The following is a 20,252-nucleotide window of genomic DNA, read 5'->3' as shown; positions in this document are numbered from 1 at the left end:
TTACAGATATTGTCTTCATCTAATTGAGCACAGTATTATTTTTAAAACACATAAAAAGAGCAAACAAAACTTCCTGCACCACTGCCAATGGTTTCTAGTATCCATACATCACATCTATCTATACTCCAATAAAGCAGTGTAAATGTGTTGAAAGCCAGGAGGTGTACTGGCTGTCTCAATAGGATTAATCAACGAACATTATGACAGGAACTTGATGCAGATGTAAATAAAATTCTTTTGCAATGGAGGAAATCAAATAACTGAAATTCCTTAAAGGTTTTTATTCTTCCAATCAACTCCTCAGTAATCACCATCTGTTCCCAGAAGCAGAAAAGGAGGGGGTTTTTGTACCTCCCCATCCTAAAGATGTATTCCTGCTGGCACATATGCAAATAGAAGTGGAAAAGTAACCATGAATTTGAGATAGAATGAAAGCTTTCTAGAGCTAGCAAAGAAAACAAAAAAGTCAGGATACAGGTGAAGAAGAGGAGGGAGGAGAGATGGGGCAGTGGGAAAGGAGGTGAGAGATGGAGGGAGGTACAGGTGAAGCTCTGTCCGGCCAGAAGAGCTACTGTGTGACTTTGGACAGCTACTTTTATTTGCACTGAGATTCACCCCTTTAAAGCAGGTTAAGAGACACGTTTTCTGTCTTTGAAACAACCCGATAAAAACCACCATTCTAAACACAGAAACAAAAATTACATTTAAAAGGAAAAAACAAAATGGAATTGTCTGCTGATCAGCCAACCCAAATAAGATGGCAGAGTCACTAGCTGAATTAAATACTTATCTGAAAATATTTGCAGCTCCTGTCCTTACAACTCCAACATGCATGCAGGTGCAGTGAGACCCAGCGCAGTCCCACAGAGCAGGAGATACAGCCACTGTACAGCAGTTACAAGTCTAACTGCAATGAATCTGTGCTACAAAAGCCAGGTCATGCAAAATATTTCCCTTTGCCTCTTCAAAGTCACAAACAACAACTTCATGGAAAACAAACTGATCTCTAATCTTCTTTCTACAATCACAATATTAACTGTAAACCAATTCATTCTAGAACCTTCATAAAGCATACTTAGATTTTACTTGAGAGGACAATACAGCATGCATGCTCAAAAATGTTTCATTCACAATGGGTTTGATTCTTACATTTTCCAGTCATCATGTTACATTGATTAAGGTACAATAAATCTGCTGTTCACATCCTTGAGTCCCATCTGTAATAACCATGTTGAGACAAATCAGTTCAAAGAATAAAGTTACATAATTAACTTCTCTCTCATTTCTGCTTTCCATTTTCCAGGTGGAAAGACCAACCAACCACTGCCAGCTGATAGATAACCCAACAGGACTGATAAAGTTATTGAATGTGAGTTTGTCACAGTCCCCAAAGAAAAGATGGAGAGGAATTCAAATAATATACCCCACATCAGTGTGTACATGGAAGAAGTAGAGCATGAAAGTGTGATGTGAAAAATTACTAACAGCAAGAAATGGGCACAATAAATTATTTATTCTCCAATAATGATATAAACCATCTGGATTTTTACTCAGGTACTGTCTTCTGGATGATGGGCTCCCATCTTATCCTAAGAGTGCTGTAATTGTTAGCAATTAGTAATACGCTAATTGGTAACTCACCATGTTATCAAAGTCCTTCAATTCTTATTTGTAAATATGTGGTTGCCCTACCTTCAAATTTCTTTCTTCAAAGTGGAAAGTACTCTCATTCTGTAAACCCCCCGATTTATGCTCCTCCTAATCTATTATCTCTTTTTCTACTGCCTTTTTCTTGATCTTTGATTCTCCATTGTCCTCTATGTGGCAAAAAAAACGGGATGGAAATAGTTGATTGTGCCTGCTTGGGTCCCAGTGAGGTTTACCTCTAGTAAGAGTTAATCCACTTTCAATTTTGCAATATTTTAGAGGAAACTCTAAATATTCCCCTATTATGACATGGAAGTTCCCATATTTAGAGTCACAGGGCAACACACTAGAGAATGCAGGAGAAGAGGGAAAAATTCTGTTGCTTTTGCCACATAAAGGCAGGGATACAACTGTGAAACTCCATTACTGCTCTTAGCCCAGTGCTTAAGGGATATGGGCCAGAGTGGTTTCCCAGTGCATGTGAAACAAATCAAAGAGCAAAGAGATAAAACAAACAAACAAAAAAAAAAAAAACGACAACAGCAAACGCCCCCAAAAACCTAAAGAAATACACTATAAACAGAAAATGTCTTCTTGCTTTATCAACTTTTTTTTTAAGGCACTTCTATACAGATGTCATATTTTGCTAATTTTGCAAATATTTATGTGCACTTGGCTGCTAAATGGAATTCATAATTTATTGTATGAGGTCAACATATTTGTTCACATGCAAGTGCTTGCAGGATTAATGCTCTAAATTAAAAGAAAGCTTTTTGACAAAAAAAATATCATGACAAAAAAAATATCATATATATAAATCAAGGTGAAAGCGCCGAAGTTTGAAAGGTAGGAAGGAGAAGAAATAACTAGCTTGGCATTTAGATATGTACTTAGCCCCAGACAATTACAACTTTGCCACTTCCTTTTAAGTACTGAGATCAAACTGCTGCCTTTTCCCACTTTGATGTGGTGATTTCAAAATTTTATTTCCATTCTGAATCTTTTCTGACTTCTATGTTTCTCCCCCTCTTTACCTTTCTTCCTACAGAATTCAAGTTTTCATTTTATGTTTTGATTTGATTTTAAACCTTGTCTCCATAATAAAAAAACTACTTCTTGCATTAACTCCTACCAAATAAAATCTAAATGATCATGCAATGACAACTGAAGAGCATGTGTCTTTAAAGAATGTATAAATATATGTGCCACTCAGTAAGGCTGCAGATGGAAATACTGAAAAGGACACTAAAACAAGTTGCTAGTACAACAGCCCAAAGGCAGACTGGAGTGACATGCCCAGGGTAAAGGAAGTATATGACAAAGATTGGAAGAGAACCCAACTTACAAACCCAGCTCACCCAGCTATTAAACTTTGGTCTTTTCTCATGGACTACAAGGATATGCTAAAAGCAGTTACAGCATTAGGCATAATTGTCCTTTGGAAACTATCAATACTTTATAAAAGGCAAGAAACCTCCAAGGCAAACCCACACATGATATGTCTTCTTTCTAAATTATGAGTCCAGAGGCTCTCTAATTCACTCTGCAACTCTCTAAGCTATTAATAGAAGCTATTAACAGATTCACTTCTCTTCACATTTTTTCAGGTTTTGTCTGTATTGGCAGTATGCCAGTAAGGATGGTAACACATGCAAAGTATTTCCCTTTTTATAGGGCCCAAATACTTCTGTTGAAGATAAAAACACAACTAATGAAGATAAAAACACAACTAATGGAAGAAAATCCCACGGCCAAATTAAAGTAGAAGAAACAATGCATTTTAAAATATACAAAGCGTTACTATATTGAATTCTCATTATTAAAAATCCTAGGGTAATAATACAAGGATCTAAAACAGGGCAGTTATTTTATTTTGTAAGGGAAATAAAGATTCTTTTATCAAGAAACCCTAATCAAATTTTTCTTACATATAGTACACAAAACTCAACTTAGTCTCTCAAGAAAAAAGTCAACACCATTCCACACCAAATAACAGCTTCACAGAGGGTTTAAAGGTAGGACTCATCAATGTTTTACTACAAAGTTTTTTGAACCCACCATATACAGCAAAATTCTGGATTACACTCCAATTGTTTTCATGTTTATTAGGAAACAGAATTCCACTGTATTTTCGTAAACATCTGACCACATATCAGGGATGGCAAGTTATGCCATGCAAACCACATATGGCTTGCAAGAAATGGACATAGAGGTACAATGCAGATGCTGTGCAACAAGCCTGGCAGCATTTTGTGTTGGCACATGGAGTGCTACATCCTTTTAATCCCCAGGTACAAGCCGCCTGTTGTATGTGGCTTTTGAACCACATGTTTATCTCAAAAGGAGTTAATTGGCTTGAAGTTGATTCTTCATAAATGAAAATCAGCTTGAAAAATTGCATTTTCCCTAGCAAAAGTTACTCCCAGGCCATTTTGCCAGAAGAGTTTTGTACTTCTTGCATCCAATACAGATGATGCTTGTTAGTGGAACAAGTGCACAGAATTGCAAGTCCCATGAAAATGATTGTCCATTGCCTTCACTGACAACGCTCAAGTCAGCAAAGACACAGTTACAGAAATGCTGCACTTGCTTCTTTCAAAGGTCAGGAATAAATGTAATGACTGCTCATCAAAGTACCTGCAGAAAAATCTTCCAGCTGGAACAGCTGGAAGAAAAATGTCAGTGCCAACCAAAGGACATAACTGCACGCCACAGCCATAACACCATGCCACAGCCAGAACATTGTTCTTTGAGGTCTCACAGCAGGTAGCAAAGGAATGGACCTTTTTTTCTTTTTAATAGCACATTGTTTAGTTTATCTTGAACCAAGTACATTTTACCTGCTTCTGTCAACTGCCTCTGGGAACACTGCTGTGGCAGATATTCCTTTTAGCCTTTGCTTTACTTGGAGCTTTTCTCTCTTGAAGGAGGAGTAAGAATTAGGGAATGACAGATGTGTATCAAAGTGGCCATTATGAAAGGAAAACTGGACTTCTATTGGTCTCAGCCTTAAAATGCTGGGGGTAGCTGGGAAAAAGAGATGCTCGTGTAAAAAGAAGGCTATAAAAATCTCATCTCATCGAGGAAGTCTCTCCTCTGATGTCAGAGAACAGTCATGCCTTTAGAAAGGCTCATTCCATCCGCTGTTTCAGAGGCCTGCCTACAGTAATCTCTGAAAAGGCTGTTTGTTTGCTGCTGTTAAGCAATCCATTTACAATGAATTCACATTCAGAAGTAGCTGTATGCATTGAAAACTTTTAGGTAGAATTGCCATTATCTTAAATCCACCAGTGCCAGAAGTGCATAAAGTTGGACATCAAACCTCTCTCAAGTGTCATACACAGACCATACTGAATATCACCACAGCCACTGCAACTAAACTCTAAGATGAAAGCAATTTGCTGTAGATATGACAAAAATGTATTTACTACTTAAAATGAAGAAAACACAGAACCTGTTTGGGAGAAAACCTACTTTGGGCCATTTTTCAGTTCTGATTTTCAAAGGCTTTTATTACCAAGAGCCTTGTACCAACACATCAAGTTTCCAAAAAGTTAACTTGACTCGCATTCAAGCCTCTTTGAAAAGGACAAGAGGTGACATATGGTGTAGTTAAAGATTCATTTTATCACAAGAATGATGATGCACTTACAGGAAGCCTGAGAACACCACACTGCCTTCAAAAGCCTCTGTGGCTCCATTGCATGGCATGGACTCAACATCTAAGGGGCACCAGAAATGTGTTAATACTAATTCCAGCAGTCACATAATTATGACTGAACAAAGCCAAAGCAGCCCTGCCTACTGCAGTGTAATGTGACCCTGTTTTTGCATAGGAAGGGAGTGCCGTGCAAGCTTCTGCAAATGCCATCTGGCTTCTGCATTACGACCACAGTAACAGCACTCATCATTCTCTCTGTAGAACATATATTAATGAATCCAGAGAGCTGAAAGTAGCTTACAAGCCAGGATTGCTGTCATAATGCTGTTTCTACTGGCAGCAAACACCTCAGGAAGGACAGGATGGGTGTGTGGGGAATCATAAGAGGGACAGATGAAGCAGGGGAGGAGGGGAGCTTGTTTAAAAAAATAGGGGGAAAAAAAAAAAAACTTGCTAAATGAGCACAGACTAAAATTTTTGAATTTTTGATCAAAGTCTACCAAATAAAACATTAACCTTCTCCAGCACCAAAGTAGCCTTTTATGTTGCATTACAAATTTCAGCACAGTAGACAACAAAACTTCACAGCAATCTTCAAGCTAAAAAATACAGCAGAGCTGTGAGACCTTTAAGTTCTGGAGAGAATTGCTATGATCAATTTCTTTAAGATAAACACTGGCATTCGAAGTCACAGGGGAGGGCTTGGAGTTTGCAAATACCAGGGCTTGTATGATTCATGAAATATTACAAACAGTGGTTAAAAATTTCTCTCTTAATGAAGTCATGAAGCATCTTGGGTCTGGCACGTGCCCTTATCTTTACAGGCTACCACAGCAGCAGCTACAAGAGAAGAGTAAAGGCCAGATGACAGACTGGGAGCAAGAGAGGAGCCAGTGACCTATACAGTGAAGAAGTCAGATCACAAATGCTTTTACTGTTACTCTTAGCTACTTTTGAAGAGTCATGCTGGTGGGATCCTGAATAGTGACTGTCTCAAGCATACTTCTCCCTGATAAACAAAACTGGTAACATGGTAACTACTGAGGAGAAGAACACTGGTTAATACTTTAAAATAGGAAAGTTTAGAAGAAAAAAGAATCAGGCTTTGTAAACTGCTCTCCTACTGTGAGACCACATTTTTAAGGTGTTTTATCTTAATTCATAAATAAACTACTTTGTATTTTGTTACATATTGTGGTCTTGCAGGATACAGGAAGTTCATATGGTGAAAAAAAAAGACAAAGCAAATCTAACAGTGGTTACAAACATGCAAGTGAAGTTTCACTAGAACAGCTGACAAATAGATGAAAACAATCTGTTCTTTAACATTCTCATGTCTCTTGCTTATCAGCACAATCACTTCAAAGCCAAACCTCCTGCCTCTAAGCACTACTGCTAACAAACAACCTGGAGAGAGAAAGAACAACTAGTTGGAATAAAAGAAGTACAGATGAAACAATGGGAAAGTTGCATATTCATAGATGAAACAATGGCAAAGTTGCATATTCACTGGAAATAATTCTACCTTTAAATGCCATCATGAGATCTTCCAATTCAACTAAATTAACTTTCAACTAAATTTAACAGCAAACTCCAGAGCACTTGCTTTATGCCAATAGTGGAACAAGGTCACAGGCAGCCTGTCCCCATATACCCTTGACTTAGCAAAGCCCAAGCTGCTCTTCATTTCCTTTGGAACTTAAAATTAAATAAATAAGTAAATTAAAATGCCCACAGTCAGAGGACATGCTCTAAAAGTAATCTTGTAGGACCTGAAACAAGGAACACAAGCAACATTAGATTTCCATAAACACAGTGCACATGAGGACATAAACAGCAACACAGAAAACCTAAGTTAAACATCAACCTGCCTTTTTTATTTACTGTGTAATTTTCAAAGGCATGTGTGCAAGTGCCTATCATACCTTTTCAAATTTTGTCAGCAACTCGCGTAAGCTGAAGTTCAGGCCAATCATCATTAAGCGTCTCCCGAAGCCTACATTTTCTTGGTATGTCCTCCAAGCCAAGTCTATAGCCTTCAAAAAGTTTCTTTCTTTTCCCACCTATACAGTCTCAAAATACTCCAAGTGCTCCAGTGTGTGTCCCTCTCCTGGGCTGTGTTCCCCTGGGAACAGCTGACACAGCGCCATCATCACAGTCTCCATGTCCTTGTCCTTCCCATGGGCTGGGCACCCATGGGTGAGCCGCTGACACTGGGTGCTGCTCCTTGCAGGGCTGACCTGACCTCATGGCACTGTGGGGATCTCCTTGGCTCCACACCTCCCCAGGACTGCCTCCAGCTCACCTCAGCAATGGCCTGCAGGACCCAAGTGCTTCTGGCAGGCCTCAAGCTCTTGGTCTCAGTGACCCTGAGTGAGAGAAGCTATATCCTGCTGGTATATGACAGTGGAGAGGAGGAACACATCCTTCCATGCTGCTCCATTCAAGGGGGGGAAAAAAAAAATCCCCAGAGAAATTTCTGTCTATAGAAAGCATCAAAAACCAGCTTCTCAGACAAGTTAAAATGGGATGAGGCACACTTCATCCTAGGGAACGTGGTGGTGTGACCAGATGGGAGGCCATCTCTCCTCTAACTTCCTCAGAGCCAGCACCATGGGATGGTGCTGCTATGGCAGTAATCGGGCACCTCCAGCCCTCTTCACTTCGCCCAGGAGATGCTGCGCCACAGAAAAGCCAAGGCCCATTAGAAGTCGTCTAAAAAGTAGCTTCCTTTGTGCAAGCAAAAAAAAAAAACCATCCAGCAAAGGATCCTGCTGCAACCTCCAAAGCCTTCGCTGGGGATCTCCTCCTTTGGTGCCGCCTGCTCTGACAGCCGTGTGGTAATCTATCCCCAGCATTTGTTTATTATTGTAATCAGCATCCTCCCTTCCAGCAGCCCTGGTGCTGCTCTGAAGCCAAGCACACTCCCCCTTCCGGGAGGCCTCCCGCTGGAAAACCACCACCACCCCTGAGGCTGCAGAAACCCCAGACCAAAAGCCCTCACTTTTCCTTCCCCAGGAACAGAAAGGTGGCTGTTCAGTCACTGGGCAAGCTTTGGAGCTGTAAAAGCAACCAGTGCTGCACAAAGCCACCACGGGCTGGGGCTGCTCAGGAGGGCACGCTCAGCAAGCCAGATTGTTTTCCATATGAGCCTCTGCTCGCCCGCGGGAAACCTGACACCCCATGGGTGGCTGTGAGGAAATCAGTCCATTTCCAACGATTCCCACTGGAAACCCGTGTGCATGTGAAGGCCTATTTAAGCTGCTATTAATGCCTTCCGCACAAACACACATTACTCAACCACCAAAACCAGATTGAGTAATAGCTGCCAGCAAGTCAGTAAATGTATAATTAAAACCAAACCAGCAACCCATCACTTGCAAAACCCATTACAACTATTTCTCCTATGAACACATTGGGTATCACATGTTGCTTTTACTTTTATTTTATTTCACCCAACCCTCATATGAAGTACCAATGAATTCACCAATAACAAAACTGTCTCTAAAGTTTTTCTGAGCTAGTGGATTATACTTGTATATCTGCTATGAGTCGAGATTTCAAAAATAACTCTGAAGGGGAGAAAAAAAATATTGGCATTAACAGGATTTTTACTTGGTTTATTTGTACTTTGCCTCCTGTCTGTATGTTTTATGTGGGCATATTACACAAACTGCAGAAGTGCTTGCAAAATAAACTCAGGAAAGTTTTCCAAAGGTGACAGAACTAAACTAGCTTTATAGCCCATATAACAGATCAGCTTAAACAGCCTGAATTTATTTCACTGCTTCTGAAAGCAAAAAGCCTATTTTTCATGTTCACGTACTATTCGCTTCCAAATTAACTACTTACAGAAGGAAAAATTACACATTAGAGTGAAAAAGTAAAACTATTCCGCAAGAGATATAACTAGAATCACTATTTTAGAATTTCATTTCTTCTCCTCAAGACAAAGTTTGGATCCTATTTCCCTGCACAAAAAGGCTTTCTGCTGCTCTTGGAGAAAAAAAAACCCTGCAAACCAGAAACAAACAGACTTTAGATCCACCTCAGAGATGTTAGTGCATATAAATAAAGATGGATGTCAGGCTGGATTGTAATGAGGCTTCATAACTCCAGGACTGAATCCAAATACACAACATTAATTTTAGGTTTGGTCTCAAGCTTCATACTTAGATAAATTGTTTTCCAATTTTAATTTGTCATTTAAAAAAATCATACATTCTAGATCTTTCAGCACTATTAGATGTAAATTAAACACCCTCTAAAGTGCATGAGTACCATTTTGCATAATTCCATAAAAGGTTATCAAATATTTACGCATATACATGTTGTTGGACCAAGTCTTCCAGCAAAAAACTTCGAAAATTATACTGAATAATGATTTTTTTCAGTTGGTTTCTCACATGAAAGCACACTGCAGTATGTGAGAAATTCTGAATGTGTAGAAGTCAAAGTACCTGAAATGAGCTCTACATTGTCATGTATTTAATATAGCCTCTGCACAGCCAGCAGTTCTAGAGATATGACAATATTAGATCCTAAGCTCCAGAAGTACAACATACATTTTAGGACAGCTTTATGTGACTTATTACTACTAAAGTTTAAACTTTCTTGATCAGCTTCATCATAATTTTCTTTTAAAATAGTTCTGCATACACTATTGGCAACAAAATGCATATTTTATACTGGAAACTACAGTCATTACACAGATGAAATATGTGAATTCTAGAGGCCAAAGAAAGTCACATTCTGAGAGTTTAAGCTCTCGTGGAAATACAGCTGAAAACAAGCACATCACCAGCTGTAACAAAGCATCCTTCCAAAGCACTCTTGTAGCTACCAAGAGTGACAATTAGGAATTTAAGACACTGGAAACAATGGACAGCTGCAGAAGATTAGGTGAAGTGAAGCTTTTTGTTACTTTTTATATTAGAGTAGTTTGGTACATTTTCTCATGTGTCTTAAATAAGACCATAAAACAGGATAAAAATAAAACCACCAGCAAACAGCCTTTTATAGCCATTGGTAATGTTATTAATGGCAGCCTGAAAAATGCAAGGGCCATTGAAAGAAAAGCACTTCTATCCATGGTAGGAAAAGGACAGCAGCCTGTGACACAACTACGATCACATCTGCTGGAAATTGTTTTTAGGTGTGGGTTCTGCTGTGCACACCCCACAAATACAGGCTTAAGAGCCTCATTATTTAGCAAAGCACAACACAGAGATTATAAAACTAATAGCAGAATTTTACATCAAAAACTTTATTAGTGCAAAGAATAAACTGAAAGCCCCCTACTTTTATCAAGTATAAATCCAGATGCAACTGAATGTTAAGATACTGCAAATGAACCAACAAAATCAATGAAATTAAAACCAGGTAAGGAGAAAAAAAGTTACTCCATTTCTACTTGAAAAAAAAAACAAAACCCTGATCAACTCGGAGATGATCTTATACACACCTCTAAAGTCCAATATCAGGAAAGATAAAAGTCTCTTACACTTTACTGTGTGAAACAACATTAAATATGTATGCAATAAAGAATTTACTTCACACTTGAGATGATGTGCAAAATATGCAAGAAAACTGTCATGCTAAACACAACTTGATTTTTGAATGCAAACTAAAGGAAGGGGAAAGGTTTTTTTTTTCTTTTCCTAGAAGAAAAATGAAAAAACAAAGAGCAGCAAGAACCTTAAGTGTAAATATGTGAGGCTGTTTATACTAGGGGCATACATACATCTTATGTGACTCACAACAGCAAGTAATGACAACAGAAAGATAAAAAGAATAGTGTTGCCTTGTGTGACTCAGATGTAAAGGGCACAGAGGTCAATAGGTGGTTACAGAAAGTCAATACATCCTGTTTTCACTCAAGACGTGCAGCTCCAGGCAGGAACAGAAAAAATCCACCGTTTCAAAAGCACTGTGCTATATTCACCTGCCTTGAAAAATATCTGATGTCAATCTGATTAGACCAGGAGGGGAAGATGCCCTCTCCCTTCCTACAGCAGGTCAGCATTTACAATACAAAGTTAACACACTGCAGCAGCAAGGTCAGTTCTACGCTGAGGCTTATTATCAATGGAACCCAACTTAAAGGTTCAATTAAGCAGAGGCTCACTGATAACCTCTGTCAAAAGTCAAATCACTCAAGCAGCATAGTACCCCAAGGACTAGCAATTCATCAGGACAAATGGACAGATAGAATTCCAAACAAAGAGCTACAAGAGGCAGGATAAGACAAAAGGAGCATAAATATGATTGCCAACATTATCAGTTAAGTAGCTGTTACAGGGGTGACTGCAACGCAGATCATGAATTACATGAAAATTCCTAGAGCTTAGACCAAGGCACTGCAACCATTGGATTTGTCTTCTTTTCTTCCCCTCCCCCCCCCCCCCCCCCCCTTTATAAATAAAGGTATTGGTTTGCTTTGGAAGATATATAACTTTTTACAAGAGTCAACCAGTCACATTCAGTGGTTTACGTGCACTATCTGTCACATTCAATGACAGAATTCTGCATTGAAGCAGAGAGAGACTCTGGCCTCCCTGAAACAAATGAGACAATACTTTAAATCTCAAGAATAAAATTTAGTAGAATTCCAGACATAATCTTGATGACAGACAGTGTTATATTGCTATGAAAGTTTTGTGGAGGATAGAGTGGTTTGGTGGTGGGCTTTTATGCTCTCTTGTTTTAACAACACATGGCTTTCAAGCTTTATGAACCAGGCACGATTTTATAACAGTTTGGACTTTAATATAAACTGTTGTGTTCTTTGAAGTTCCCAGAAGAATCCAGCCCTAAAACCAAAATATTTCAAATATACTCAAAAAAACAGAAGGAAGTATCTCATACTTGGAGTATTCCAAAAAGAAATTAGATGTCAAAGGGAAGTATGGAAGAAAAGCACCAGCATGACATCTATTTCATGCATAGGACAGTACAAACTTTACTGAATAAGAGACCGAGATTTAAATTCAATTTATGGGACTGACCAGAACATGGAGATTGTAATGACACTAAATGATGGAATGAAGTAGGCAGCAGACAGTATGGATGAAATCTGGCTTTTATGCCAAGCAGAAACTTCATCATCAGGTGTCACTTTCCAGTTAGCACTGGTGACTAAATAAAATTTTCCTATTTATCAGCTGTCTATAAAGACTTCATTGGGGAAGTCTCCTTCTAAAACAGTAAGTTGCTTTTCCTCCTTGTTTCCCTTCTTCAGGTGTATGATACTGGTGCTTGCTTGCAATAATCACTGGAAATCAGAAAGCATCAGGGCACCTTGTCTTAAATAGCCTTTTTAATGCTGTTCCCTTTGCGCAAAAATGAAATAAATACATTATCTTAGACATATTTATTCACATTTTTATTTAAAAGGGTAAAACGAAAAAGAGGGTGACTGCCTAGAGGTGATACAACATAACAGACTGCCAAAGCAATACATCCAAAAAAAGATTCTAAATCCTGCATTAACCCACACCCAGAGTAAATATCCAGTTTCTCAAGTCTGAGAAATGGGAATTCCAGTATTTTGGCCCAACCTAAATGACGTTCGCCTTAAAAATTCTTGACTGTAATGAAAGCATTTTTATAGCTTTCTGACAACTCAGCACAATAAAAGCCTCATTAAATCCATGCATATTCTACATCTTTAAAAGAATTTTCTACAATAATAGCTTGTTTATATATTTATTACTTAGTAAAGAGTACCCATCTCTTGAGATGCTAAAACTGATCAATGAAAGGATGATTAATTTAGTAGTTTTTAGACAAGTACTCAATCCAAGTAGTGGAAAGACCACAAAAATGTATTTTCATTTGAGCTTATAATAAATAATTGATAGAGCATCTTAAATTCCAGAGCACTAACTCAGAGTCTGTGGATTAAAATCTCATTCAAATAATGTATTGCAGTTTCCTCGTACTTTAATTCTTAGCAACAGCATTAGACTCAAGGGTCTAACATGGATTCAGAGTCATTTCAGTAATCCTGTGTAATTTATCATTTTGCCACACTCCAAGGTTAAGTACCTTCTGACTCAGTCTGCCCATATATTGTGCCCTAACTTGTCTTATATTCTCAGTTAACTAAGTGGCATTACCTTGCAGAAGGAAAAGTATTGCCTGGATCTAGTTGATTTGGGGGTTTCATGGTCTTTTTGAAAGCCACGGGGAATGGCAATCTCCCTATCCAATGAAAACTCTATTCACAGCAATAAAAATATGTTTCAGCTATAAGCTTATCAATAATCAACTTTTCTGTATTTGAATATTAGCTAGGCATTTTAGGAGTTAAAAGTAATGTAATTGGTATGATTTCAAGCAACTTCTGGTCTATGAAGCATCCTTAAAGCCTTACCAAGAAATGTGCCTCTGTGTCAACTTTAACATCACACAAGAGAATGGTACGAAGGTTACTCTTGCCATTTTAGCAAGAGGCCATCTAGTAAGAGGTTCTATCAAACCACAGGTCTATTTCCTAATCAAGCAAGAAATACCAAAGTATACCATTGCAATGTACCAAAAAGGTGAAGGTTTTGTTTGTTTTCAAAGTTCACTAAAAATGATCAATGACCCCGAACTATGGGGACCTTCCACTAACACTTACTTTACATCTTTTCATGCTGTTGAAATTGGATCAAAGCAGAAACCCACAATGCTTCACCACCAAACTGAGCTTTTGCTGTGAGTAGAGAAAGAAGAGTATCTGATGAGGGGCTTACTTTAAAGGCCTTACGACTAATATCATAGGATAACCTTGTATTCATCTAAATTAATTTTCAAACCACAGAATTAAACCTTAAAAACTAGTTTTAAGATAAGAGTCTAAGTGTTGTAGAGCAGAAAGAGCATTCACTCTTCTCATTAACTGTGTAATGATCCTCCAAATCTTCAGTTAGATAAATTAAATGAATAAATTACACTCCTGTATCTCCACTGAACATATGAAGAAAACAGAGTTTTTAATGAGTTTCTAATTTTTATTTTTTATTTTTACTGAACAAGTCAGTACTTATTAAACCAGTAAGTTTCATGGGTAATATAAAAAGCCCTAAAAGTCTAAGTTCTAATCAAGGTCAACAAATACTCAATGCTGTTAAAAGATGAAATTATTCTATTTTGTAGCCCACACAAGTGGGAAGAACCATACTCACATTCATTGTCTAGAGCTCAAGCACATGTAAGGAACACGTGAGACATCTGTGTGCAGGAATGACAGTTCTTCTAGCCATATATTTTTATATGCATGTACAATCAGAAACTAATTAATATTACTTTAATCAGTGGGATAAAATCAAAAAACTATAGTGCAACACTGTGGTAAAGAATAAAGTTAAAGTTGAAATTGCAGAGATTTTTTCAAAACACCTTTGTTTCTGAATAAAAAAAAAAGTTTCCAAGGCAGTTAGAAAGCACCACAGAAAGAGGGGACAACCCTCCTCTGAAGACCTTTAGAATTCAAGAACAGTAAATAAAAGACTTGACTTATCAGAAGGCATCAAGGGAGCCAATCATTGTATGTTTTCTTGCCAAATTATATTAATTTAATATTAAATTAATTAACATTAAAGCTTCCAACAACCATTATCCAAGGCCTTCCAAGGGAATACCATGTGCTCTTAAGTAATAGGCTGGTTGAGAGCTGTTTTTCACACGATCCTGCTGATCTTTCTGGCATCTCCCACAGCAAGAAGTGCTCTTCACTGCAGTGCCTGAATAATTGGCCTACAGTCTTTGCTTCACACAGATTGCTTTGGTCTCTTACCTCCCTCATTTTTTTGCCCTAAATTCAGTCTGTGAAATTATTCCTAGCATTTACCAGAGTAAGAAACTATGATAAAGTCTCAGTAAGAGGTAACCATTTAGACATACCTCCCAAAATCACACCATGCAGCTCCTGTCTTGTTTCTTTTAAGGCAATTATACATGATTGCTAGTAGCAAATTCGAGTTTGCTTAGTGAAGTGTCAAACTAACAAAAAAAAATTTAAAAATTCTTTCTTGTGTGCTTATGTACTGTCATCCCTTAGCACGAGGTAAGTTAAGCTCAGAAAACAGAGGGAACAGACACTGTGCAGATAGGAGGCTGTCCCCACACTCATGCAGAGACTCAAAACTTGCTCCCAGTACTACTGCTGTAAGCATGCTTTTCTTCCAAAATATCCCATCTGATTTAAGTTATTAAGCACTAAACTGAATTTCTGCACAGATTTATAATCTTGACGCATTCTGTGTCATTTTGCTAATGGAAAGCTCTCATAGAGATCTTATCACTGGCCTATTGACAAAAGTAAAGAGCATTTACAATTGAAATTATGATAATATAATATTTATTCTTGAAATAAAATGTAAGCTGCATTATCCATAACTGCAGCTTTTGTTCTGGTTTGAACAAGAAGCTTATGTAAATACAATCTGCCTAAGGCTTCTCTAGCCCCACTTTATTACAGGCTACTATACAGGAAACAAATAGGTTTTCCAAATTTATTCAGACAGAGCTTTCATTGCCTAATGTTAGTCAGAAGCTCCATTTCCATTTAATTATTGAATGCTTTTATTCTCATTTAAAGTCAAGGACTCCACCTAGTTTTGAGAAGCACCCAAATTTGTGCTGCAGGAAGGAAGTTGAAGATCTGCACACAAAAGCCTAAAATGAAGGTTAGAGTCAGCTTCACAAGGACACAAGAGCACAGGATCACCTTACAGCATTTGCAACTCAACGATTCTTGGCTTTTCATTAGGTAGTGACTTCTTGAAAGGAGGCTTTGGGTTTTTTTGGTATTTTTGCATCACAAAAAAATGACTAGCACTGAAAAAGTCTGGTCAGCATAAAGGAAAATTCGAGGAAATTAATTTTAAAAACATCCACTGCTTTGCATTCATTCATATTGAGGTTTTTTTTTAAATGTATCACTGGAAACTTAGAGAAAGAGTAGCAATTCCTGAGGATTCAGATAATAACTGTTTAACTCTAGGTATGAAAGACAAAAAGTACACCTGGCAGTCATACTGCTGAAGAAATATAAGAGTTCACTATATGTGCATTAGGACTTCATCCACGTTGAGTTCATGTAGGATCAAATTCTTTTGGTGCTTCTGCACACCTAAAGTCCCAACAAGTGGAGAAGTAACAGACGAAACACATACAATAAAACATAAAACAAGAATTTCTAATAAGTTGTGAGGGTGGAAAAACCTAAGGCATACTCATGTCTGTGTTGAATAAATAATCACTAAAATGGCTTTCTACAGAGAAGCAGCAGAGAAGAGTAGGAGTAAGTGCCCTAGTAAGGCATGGCAGGTGAGCACACCCATTTTAAACACACTGATCAAACAGCTGTGAAGGCAGAGGCACTGCACTCCCCCCACCTGTGGAACACAGCTGGATGAAGGCTAAGAACTGACTAGTCCAGAGCAATAAATATTCCCAGAACAGGTCCCTTCTGCTGCTACATTTTCCATTTAAGAAGCTTGTGCTTGTCAGCTATTTAGTGATAATGTGAAAAAGGTTCAACATGGCAAAAGATAATTCACTGTCAAATATGCAAAATTTAAAAAAACACAGAAAGAAGAAAATAATAAAAATATATTTTAAAAATAATTAAAGTAAAATAAAATTTTAAAGCCCATCTAGAGCCTATTCAGCTAAAAAGTCCTGTGTCTTTGGTATATTTAGTAAAAGCAAGCTATAAAAACTTCAGGGCAGAAAGGCACAAGCAAATGTGCAAGCTGCCTCTCTCTAAGACACTTCTTTATCACATGTTGCTTGTGTTGCAAAAACACTCTGTTAAATGTGACTTCTTCAATACATTGAGCTATATTATTATTCTAGAGCTACTTTAAGAAGAACAGCAGCAAAAAAATCCCTCAAATTGACTGTATACTACTGCAGGATGAAACCTATGCCCTTTCACTCTTAGCCATTGTTTCCTTGAAGAGCAAACGAGGGCTATCCCGAGATACCAGCCAGGAATGGCTTCTTCAGGTCACTGGCACTTCCTATTGGTACTGTCATCACAGACCAACTCTGAAACTACCCTGAGACATCTCAATAGCTACCAAGGAATAAAAAACATCCACAATTGTGCATACATTGTTTTCCTCTTCCCTCTGTGCTTTTCATTCATACATTGTAAGAGGGCATGCAAGGGTTAAACAGATTTGTAAAAGAGCAGATTTGTTAAAAAACAACTGGCTCATCTGTCAGTGATGCCAAGTACTTGCAGCAACCCTTGAGACTGTAGAACCTTAAAGGCAATATGCTTCTCAGCAAAGCTTAGTATTTATACAACTAAAGCTAAAGCAAACATGAGTGAAAGCTTGCCTGCAAGGAAATGAAGCCCATCAAAGAATAGTATTCTATACCTCCAAGAAGTCACAGTAAATGACAAATTCTTCTTTTTATTCTGTCAGACACTTCCAAAAACAAAGAAATCTCAACTGTTACTACTGCAACTTAACACCTGCTAAAGGAATCTCTCACCTGTAACAACTTTGTGCATTTTCCTCCAGCGCTTGATAGAAGCCATGTTTTCTGAACTCACTCTTCCCTGAGAAGTAAGCCATGTGGTGTCTTTGGCCACCCCGCATTAAGGAACACACGAATTTGAAACTGAATGAAGTAGTTCTGAGCTCTTATTGAGGTCCTACTGAAATTACTACAACGGGGTAGTTCAAACCCTGCTACATAGAAAAAGTAGGTAGCACTGTGGTCAGCCGTTTTTAAATATAACTTAAAGCAGTACCTAGGCCACGCTGTCAGACATGATCACAAATACTCTTTAATTATATGCTACATTCTACGCTTTCATTCAGCTACATTATATGCTGACAGCTGGTGAACTGCAGTTTTTGTGTACATTAATGAAAAAACATATACAACAGCTTCCTCAATAACAGCAGAACATCTTTGCCTATAAAGACAACCCTTTTGCCTATAATGTTTAAAATGTATATCAGACATTTACCAAGTAGCAGAAAAGATCAGTGATGGAAATACAAAAACCAGGTATTTCTCAGTACAGGGACTCAAGAGGGACAATGAATTTAAAACTCTTAACACTTGTGCAGAGATGGAGCTATCTTACAGAGGACCTGGAAATAACAAAAGACACTGACAAGTAGTGAATTTTTAAAGTTAGTTTTCTTTCTGTGACTGTTTACTGCCTGTCTAGAACAGCAGAGAGGAGAGCAGCATTAGCAATTTGGCCTAAGGTCTTCAGGGAAAGAGTCTCTGCCCTACTTTAACAATAGAAGTTGCTGAGGCAAATTAGGTCTCTGACAGGGATAAAATGAAGTTCCACTGTAAGCACAAAAGAACTCCCATCGATTTTGGCCTTTTTCAGCTGATGTAAATAATCAAGTAACCATAAATTTGGCAAAGAATAATTGCTGCTTTGTCCATCACACAGTGTACTCAAAAAGGCATTTAAAATCACCTTGAGCAGAGGGAAAAGGAGAAAGGAAAGCTGAGCTCGGACAGTTCTTCTCCTTCATTAAACTCTATTCTACAATGTCATCTGCAACAACACAATTATCTTTCACTGAAAGTGTAGGAAGTGGTCTAAACATTAGGTTTAAAATTCCATGCTCTGACAGAGTCAATGGGCTCTTAATTCTGCCAAAAAAGGAATTTATGAAGTTTCATTTAACCTGCAGACCAACTCATTTGAAGCAAAGGTGAACTGTGAGCAGTGAACCCGGTGATGCATGGCTCCCAATAAATTTTTCTCCAGGTAAACTTCCACATGGCTCCCCTTAGTCTTAATGGAAGTTCAGCTCATATTCCAGCCTCATATTCCAGCTCATATGCAGCCTCGACACAAGATTTCTTTCACCTGGTTTTCGACACTGATTTTTTTTCACTTCTTGACCTGTATCCACAGGACTTTCTCCATGAGTCATCTCCACTTCAGCCAGTACTCCAGTTACATTACAGGGTCCCAACAGGACTTCTCTTTATCGAGACAGTTGTTACGTACTAAAGCAGCAAACACCTTTCTCCTAAGTGATATGCCATAGGCATCTCCCAAGTCCAAAAGAACTCACTAGTCAATTTAAGCTGACATCCATGCCTGGGTAGTGTACAAAGCAAATACATCTTCTCTGGATAGAGACTCTCATTATCACCACACAAAAATAATTTTGGCTTCAGAAGCTGCTATGAAATTCTTCCAGTTTTGGAAAAGTCGACAGAGTGGCCTTGCACAAAGTGTGGGTGTAACCTTCCTATTTCATGCAGACAAGAATCAGGAAGCCATACCCCAAATAAAGGGAGAATAACGATTACCTTTGTTATTTCAGGCTCTTACAGACTTGCAATCACCTTTTCAATAAAATCTGGTACCTCAAGTTTTATACAATGATACACTAGTACTGATATTTGCTTAAAACAGTTGCTGCAAAAAAAATTTGGAAATTGACAGTTGCATTTCCTCTGAGTCTAAGCATGGGGATTATTAGCAAATCTGCATGGGTCATTGCATCATAAAGGGGCTACATTTACTAAATAAAAATAATTTCCCCACCACCACCTTAGTACTTTTTTCCAAGTAACTTTTTTGGTTATCTCAATGTAAGTTTTCTTTCTGCTTTCAGAAAATGGCAAGACACGTACTCATACCTAAACTCAATTTGTATTTGTTTTTAATTACTACAACAGTATTAGTGAAACTTCTGAAGGGAAAGAAGGAGAACCAGGAAAAAAAGAAGAAAAAAAGGGCCATCATTATTTCACGAAGCACATTAAGCGCATTTAGGAATGGTAGGTGGCTTCAGAGAATTTTATGTCCATTTTAGCTGTTGCCTCAATATCTCTCAAAAGAAAAAAAAAAGTGGAGAAACACTGTACTGATCTCAGAAGAGCTCAGGTAGCAATAATAAAAAAAGCACTTTAAGTTGTCAGGAAAAGAAACACACTGCTTATA

The 20,252-nt window shown here is 38.0% G+C and overlaps 1 protein-coding gene across 8 annotated transcripts in view; it reads right to left on the bottom strand.

Moving 5' to 3' along the window:
• The window catches only part of UTRN (utrophin), a 337,069-nt gene that overhangs the window by 116,827 nt on the left and 199,990 nt on the right, over positions 1-20,252 (bottom strand). Inside the window, exon 1 of one of the 8 annotated variants that reach the window (XM_064413620.1) lies at positions 7,234-7,359. The exons of the other annotated variants lie outside the window; for them this stretch is intronic. Within the exon in view, the coding sequence (XP_064269690.1) occupies positions 7,234-7,287 (54 nt within the window). The 5' untranslated portion in view covers positions 7,288-7,359. Of the gene's footprint in view, positions 1-7,233; positions 7,360-20,252 lie in introns of those variants that run through there. 8 annotated transcript variants of the gene reach the window in all.

Source organism: Passer domesticus, chromosome 3, assembly GCF_036417665.1.
Source record: "Passer domesticus isolate bPasDom1 chromosome 3, bPasDom1.hap1, whole genome shotgun sequence".
Taxonomy (NCBI): Eukaryota; Metazoa; Chordata; class Aves; order Passeriformes; family Passeridae; genus Passer; species Passer domesticus.
This window is presented reverse-complemented; position numbering and strand designations above follow the sequence as displayed.